The sequence below is a fragment of the Otolemur garnettii genome, unplaced genomic scaffold, assembly GCF_000181295.1.
Source record: "Otolemur garnettii isolate 467f Iridium unplaced genomic scaffold, OtoGar3 scaffold00134, whole genome shotgun sequence".
NCBI classification, from domain to species: Eukaryota; Metazoa; Chordata; class Mammalia; order Primates; family Galagidae; genus Otolemur; species Otolemur garnettii.
Window position 1 is genome coordinate 2,517,246 of NW_003852529.1, and position 7,259 is coordinate 2,524,504.

Here is a 7,259-nt window from a genome sequence, read left to right on the forward strand (position 1 = left end):
TTGTTGTTTGGCGGGCCCGGGCTGGGGATTCGAACCCGCCACCTTAGGTGTATGTGGCTGGCGCCTTAGCCGATTGAGCCACAGGCGCCGAGCCGTGATAACGTTTTCTAAAGGCCAAAGTTTCCAGATAAACTAACACTCCTTGGAGGAATGGCTGTTTCTAGAATTGGGACAAGCAAAGTCAAAATGAGCCTGAAAAGGCCGGTACATGGCACCAGGATACAGGCGCTCCCAATGCCAAGCTTGGAGCAAACATGCGGGCTTGGATTATAACCCACGGAACCAAATATGCATGAGTTCATACTGGTCTAAATAAATCAGGAAGCAAATCTTTCTTACCAGATTCCAGAATATGTGGGTAGCTATTCCCTTCTGCTGACAGAGCTGCATTCCCCCCCTTCCTGTTGACAGTGGATGACTTAAGACACTTGCTTCCAAAAAGTAAAGAAAGGGAACAGTGGTAACATCTGGTGGGGACGCTGGCAGACACACTGTGACCAAATGGTGAACATGAACCTCGCCAGCCATGGGGAGGTCTTGTACACCTGACGGGATGTGAAGAGGCAGCCCAGGCCTGCAGTATTCTCACCAAAGGTCCCTAACACTTATCCTGAGAAAAACACTGGAGGGCTGGGATTTGGGACACCACACAGGAGAGTTGATGGGCACTTCTCAAGCTGAGAGGGTTGGTTTGTGCCTGGTGGGATCCTGGGGCAGGAGGAGGACATTTGTGGAGAAACTGGTGAAATCCAAAAAAAGCCTAGATTGTGGTTAATAGTAATGACCAACATTACTTTCTTAGTTTTGACCCATTAAGGGCCTTCAAATGGGGAATGTGGATGTGGGATGTATAAGAACTCAGTACTGTCTTTGCACTTTTCTGTAAATCTAAGATTATTCCCCAGTAAAAAGGTTTATTTAAAAAACATTGTTCAAATGAGGGGGCCACTACCGGTACCTCTCTGTGTGTCTTCGGCACTGATGGTGGTGGTGGTGGTGGGGGAAAGGGTTCATCCTGGTCAGTCCTCCCACCTCTGCTCACTCACTAGCCTCCTATGAGTGCCTTAAGAGCCAGCAGGAGGGGTCACTGCAGCCATCAGGCCCAGGTGTGTGAGTAGGGACAAAGGAGGGGCTGACCTATACAAGCCTAGAGAAGGCTCTGGGAGCTGTCCACTGAGAGGCCCAGACAGTGTGGGTGGGGGAGGGCGAGGCCCAGATGCTCCTGGGACCAAGGGCAGTGGCAGAGCCAGGAGGATGATCAGCCCTGAAATCCTGCACCTGCCCTCGGGGGGCACGTCCCCTCTGCTGTCACCATACCCACTTCCACACCCAGCCCCCACCAAGCCCCACCTGGCTGCTGTTGGAGAAGGCGTAGAGGGCCAGAGGCTTCTCCCGCTGGGTGATGAAATCAATGGCCTCATCCAGGCTCTGCACATTCAAGATGGGCAGGATGGGCCCAAAGATCTCCTCCTGCATCACCAGCTCTGTTGCCTGTACGTCCACAAGCACTGTGGGGGCTGCAGGCACAGGGATAACTCAGCCCTGGGGCCACGGCCATGACCCAATCTTCCCAGGAATCTAGGCTGTGGAACCCAGGACCTGACTTCCCAGGACTCCAGGCCTTAGAGATTCCTAGAAAGTCTCCCAGAGCCTCTAAGGGACAGTGGGGCTTTCCCAGCCTATTGGGTCCAAACAATCCCCTAATGTTGGTCTCACAGGGGTGACAGGAATTTAGAACAGCACCGAGAATGTCCAAGCCACGGTGTCACACATGAGCTGCTGAGCCACATGGGCCCAACCAACTGGGGGGCTCAGGATAGGGCCATCAGAGTTTAGGACCTGGGGATCATGGGGCCATGGGACAGAGATGATGGGAAGGGGGCTTAGAGTCTTAGCATCCTTGATGCCTGGGGTGGGAGTACAGTGAATCCAGAGCTGTGGGAACTGTGGAATTGCAGAGTCATAGGCTGAGGACTATAGCCACAGGAGTGTTAGCATCAGGGAACATGGCACCAAGAGCCATGGCTCAGGTCTGGCAAGGGGGCTAAGGTTTCAGTCTGAGGCTTTTGGCCCAGCCCTGGCCCCTCCAGCATGGCAAGGTGAGTGGGACCCACCAATGTAGCGCTCACTCTCGTCGCTTTGGCCACCGATGGCAATGCGGCCACAACCCAGCAGAGCCTGCAGACGCTGGAAGTGCTTCTGGTTGATGATGCGGCCCAGGTTTGGGGAACTCTGAGGGTCATCACCATAGAAGCGGGTGATGGCGCTCTGCAGGGCAGGCAGCAGGCGCTCCTGAGTTTCAGGGCTGCACAGGATGTAGTCAGGGGCCACGCAGGTCTGGCCAGCATTGAAGTAGCGGAACCAGGCCACACGGTTGGCCACGGTCTGGGGGTCACAGTTGTCATCTATGTAGCAGGGGTTCTTACCCCCCAGCTCCAGAGTGACAGGTGTCAGGTGCTTGGCAGCAGCGGTCATGACGATCCTGCCCACCCGAGGGCTCCCTGGGCATGGGTGGGAACCAGAGTGTCCCTTTAGTCATGTGGACCAGGGGCCCCTGTGCCTCCTGGAGAGGTAATGGAGTCTGGTCGCTGCTGGCCCTTGCCTGGGTTTTCCTTGCTACCAGCTGCCACCCTGTAGCCCAGGAGTCTGCCATCCCTTCCTGGCCCCAGGTTCCCCATCCTGAGCTGGGCCCCTCAGCTCCTGCCCTCTGCATCTGGCCCTGGCTTACCTTGCAGGAGGTTTTGCTTAATGACATGTGGAGCCCTCCCAACCTCTCCATTCTCCTCTGGAACCTTCAGGGACCCCTTATCACCCAAGGCTGGAGTCCAGCTCCTAGTCTTGTGATGTTTGGGTCTCTCTTCTCTCTGACTTAAATCTGACAGTTCTGCCACCCTCACAACCTGCCTGTTCCACCTCTCCTGTCCCTCAAGTGGGCTGGCTTGAGCCCATGCAGTTGGTCCCACATCCTCCCTGACTTGGCCTCCCCTATTGTCTGTACTGATCTGGGCCTGACAATCTCCCTTGTCTACCCAGCATCCTCTGCCCCAGACCATTTGGGCCTCAGGACTTCCTCCCCAGGCCTGACCCAGGGACCCATGCTGCCTCATGGGCTGAGTTGGCCAAGCTTAGAGCCACGCGACCCACCGGTCACTTCTTTGCTCTCAACTCAGTTCCTTCTTGCTGTGGCTGTCCCTCTGCCCCTTCTGTCTTTGCTCAGATGTGCCTTGGCTAGTCCTGCCAGACTCCTCCCCACCTCTGCCCTACCACACAGGGCACTGCTGCCCCTCTTCCAGCCCAGTTATTCTCTGTACTTGCTTGTGGCCTGTCATTAACTCAAAAGCTCAAGAGGAACAGCAAGGGACAGACATCATCTGGCACGTGGTCAGCACTCAGTGAGCAGCACAGGCTGGCCCCATGCTGCAATGAAGGACTTCTGTGTTAGTTCATTCACCCATGGGACAGGCCCATGGCTTAGAGATTGCCCTAATTTTACAGGTAAGGAAACTGAGGCCAGAGCAGTTGGGATCTCTGCAGACAGAGGAGGTCCCAGCTGGCTCTTTCAGCCTCACGTAGGCAGCTGGGATACCTACCCCCACACTCCTGCTAGGCCACCCTTCCCCCACTGTCCCCTCCCTGCCAACAGTTGGGGGTGGGCAGGGCTTGTCCTGGGTTGGAGGCCTGGTCTGGAGACGATGGGGCAAGACCATGGCCTTGCTCTGACCTGTACCCAGTGTGGGAGGCCTGCTGGGAGCCCCTCCTACCTGGTCTCCTTGGCCTTTCATCTCTTCTGGAAACTTGTTCTAGTCACTTGCAGTCAGACAGTGTCAGTGCCACATGGGCACTGCCAGGGTGGTAGCAGGTGACCTTTGGCACCAATCTCACCAAGCCCTTGGGTACAAATCCCAACCTACCTCAATCCTAACCATTATGGTGACCCCAGGGAGGGCACTGCGTCCCTACATTGTCCTGAGCCTCTGATCCCTCATCTGTCCAGCCTGCAGGGGCATCCATGGGACCATCCATAAGGTCGCCTATAAGGGCCCGGCACAGCAGAGGCTCAGCAAGGGCAGGTGCTGTGTTTCATAAGATTGTGGTTGGCAGAAGTAGGCTGTGGCCCTGGATATGGGACTCTATTCCTTCCTGAGGGGTCCTGGGATCCAGGGCTGCTCCCAGCCTGGTTGAGAGAGGAGCAAGCCAGTCGTGGAGCCCCACGGCACCCCCAGCACCTTCCAGCCTGCGTCTTCCTGTCTGGTTGCTGTCTCGGGCTCATCCACACTCTCCCAGAGTTAGGGGCAAGACCCCTGTGGGGGCGGGGGGGGCTGGTCTTCCCTCCCCTGGCTACCTCTGACCATCCTCTCAAGCCTCACCTGTGAAGAAGATGTAGTCAAATTTGTGTTCCAGCAGCTGCCCGGTCTCCTGTGGCCCACCCAGCACCACGGCAAAGCAGCTCTGCAAGGTGATGGGTAAAGGCTCTCTTGGGATCCCAGCCCAAGAGTCCAGGGCTGCCCTGCCTTGCCCGGCCCCTGGTCCCTTGCCTGGCCTGACCCAGAGTCACCAGGGGGGCGGGGAGCTCCCTTAGACCCAACCCAACAGGGGCAAGGTTGTGTCTGGCTGAGCTGCATGGAGGGCTGAGGCTAGCAGGGCAGACAAGAGGCACACAGATCCCCAGGGGACAGGCTCCTGAGAGGGAAACTGAGGCTGAGGGGCAGCTGGGACTCAGGTCTGACCAGCCCACAGCCCCTGCCTGTGTAAACTTCCTGTGCCCCAAGGCCCTGCTCACCTGGTCCAGGTATCGGGGTAGCACCTCGGCCAGGACCTTCTCCACGCTATTGCTGATCTCTGACGGCTTCAGCACCACACAGTTCCCTGCAGGCAGTGCAGAGACAGAGCTGGGAGAGGCATCACCCATTCCTGGTCTCCAAGTACTTGTGGGGTGGGCACTGACCTCTCCCATTTTCAGGGGAAGAACCTGGTTTAGAGAGGTGACATGACCAGCCCAAGCCCACACAGCCCGGGGATGGTGGACCAGACTTGGGCTATCTGGCCCCATGTCCTTCCTGGCTCTGTAGGTGGCCTCAACCTGGAGTGGGGAAGGACGGTGGGAAGGTGGGGCTCAGCTCTCACCTGCAGCAAGGGCTCCCACCAGGGGCACCAGGGTCAGGTTCAGGGGGTAGTTCCAGGGGGCGATGATGAGTACCAGGCCGAAGGGCTCCTTCCGGATGAAGGCTGAGTCCAGTTGGGTGGCCTGGGCCGGCAGCCAGGGGTGAACATGAGGTGCTCAGCACCCTCACCCTCTTTTTTTTTTTTTTTTGAGACAGAGCCTCAAGCTATCCCCCTGGGTAGAGTACCATGGCATCACAGCTCACAGCAACCTCCAACTCCTGGGCTCAAGCAATTCTCCTGCCTCAGCCTCCCAAGTAGCTGGGACTACAGGCACCCGCCACACCGCCTGGCCATTTTTGGGGGTGGGGGGTGGGTTGCAGCCATCATTGTTGTTTGGCAGGCCCAGGCTGGGGATTCGAACCCGCCATCTTAGGTGTATGTGGCTGGCGCCTTAGCCGATTGAGCCACAGGCACTGAGCCCCCTCACCCTCTTACAGCCACCCCCACCCAGGGAGGCCACTGGTGAAGCAAATAGGCCTGGAAGGCCGTACCCGCTTGACACCCAGCATGCTCACCAGGTTCTTAGGCACTCTCTCGTTCTTCATCCAGGCCCGCAGGTTCTTGAGGGCTAATGTGACCTCAGCCTGGCTGATGGCGATCTCAGACACTTCCGACTCAAAGTCTGACTGTGGGGATCGGTTAAGGTCAGTAGGTGGCTGGAGCTCTGGGGACATACAGCCTCATTGAGGCAAGGTCTGCTGTCATTTACTCATCTATGCAGTCCTGTTGACTCACTGACATGAGCCAGTGCCTCCTTCCTCTGCACCCTGTGGGGCTGACCTTGCAGGGGAGTCAGCATGACTCTGAAGACACTGACGGCTCCATTAGGATGCGGTGGCAAGTACGGAACAGTGTTGGGGTGTTGCAACAGCTGGAGCAAGTGTGTAAATGTGGGCGTGTGCGTTGTGCACGTGGGTGGTGTGCATGTTTGCTCTGTTTTATACAAGATGGCCAGTACAAGCCTTCAGGATGAGGTGACATTTGAGCAGTGATCTGAAGACAGGGAGGGAGAGAGCCTGTGGCACCTGGAGGCAGAATATTCTGGGCAGAAGTCCTGGCACATGGAAAGGGCCTGAGGTGGGGGCGGGCATGCACTGTTCCTGCTCAGCTAGGAGGGCAGTGGGCAAGGCAGTGGGGCCAGGTGGCTGAGCGGGGCAGGGACAGGACCTGACCAGGTTTTAATAGGACTGTTTGTGTGGTCAGCCATGACTTGCTGTGCAAAGATTCATCTGCAGGGGACACAGGGCACAGCCTCCTCGGGTAAATGCTGTCATTTCCTACAAGCCAGGGTCCAAGGGCATTATTAGGCTTTTATCCAGGAGTAAGAAAGAAAATCAATAAGGACATTATCCCAATCTCTGTCCTGAGAAGGAGAGACACAGCCAGCCGGCTATAGGGAGCTGAGACTGGACCAGGGATGTCAGAGCCAGGCTGACACCCCACCCAAGGCACGGTGCAGGCTCTCCTGTGTCAGAGTAGAGGGGAACAGGACAGGGGTCGACAAAGCGCAGGAAAGGGGATGCCTTGCCCAGGTCACTTTACCGACCAGGTGCAAGGTCAGGGCCAGAGCTGAGCCCCAAGAGGGAGAGGAGTGCGATTTTGGAGAAAGACATCACATCCACCAGCACTTGCTCATCACTGACTCTGGTGCAGGGCGATTGCTCCTGCCCCTCGAGCCTCTTGACCTGCCCACCAGGCTTGGTAAGTTACCCAGGACCTGCATGAGGTTTGAGCCAATTTACCAGATGGACAGTTTGGACCCAGCCAACCCCCATCACTTTGAGCTGGTTCAAACTCTGACTCTGTGCTTCTTGGCTGTGTGTTCTTGGGTAAGAATGTGCCTTCTCTGAGCTCCCTTTGTGGATAACTGGCAGTGGCCACCCCTACCAAGAAGGGCTATTGGGGGTTAACTGAGAATGTAGCACATAGCCTGGGTAGATGCTGCCTGGGTGGGACTGGCTGAGACCAGAGGGAGAGGCCTGGGTGGGTTTTCTGAGCTGCCCTCCCTTTGTGGGGCCTCAGCTCCTATACTTGGGATGGAAAGGTGGGAGGGAAATCTGAGCTGGAGATAGAAAATGGACCAGAGGCTCGGCGCC

General features: G+C 57.0%; 1 protein-coding gene across 1 annotated transcript in view; it reads right to left on the reverse strand.

The window, feature by feature from the left end:
• ALDH3B1 (aldehyde dehydrogenase 3 family member B1) overlaps positions 1 to 7,259 on the reverse strand; it is a 19,992-nt gene that overhangs the window by 5,513 nt on the left and 7,220 nt on the right. The window contains exons 3-8 of the mRNA XM_003798304.3: positions 5,679 to 5,789; positions 5,125 to 5,245; positions 4,781 to 4,866; positions 4,368 to 4,449; positions 2,115 to 2,501; positions 1,351 to 1,517 (exon numbers count right to left, since the gene is read on the reverse strand). Of these exons, the coding sequence (XP_003798352.1) occupies positions 1,351 to 1,517; positions 2,115 to 2,501; positions 4,368 to 4,449; positions 4,781 to 4,866; positions 5,125 to 5,245; positions 5,679 to 5,789 (954 nt within the window). The remainder of the gene's footprint in view (positions 1 to 1,350; positions 1,518 to 2,114; positions 2,502 to 4,367; positions 4,450 to 4,780; positions 4,867 to 5,124; positions 5,246 to 5,678; positions 5,790 to 7,259) is intronic.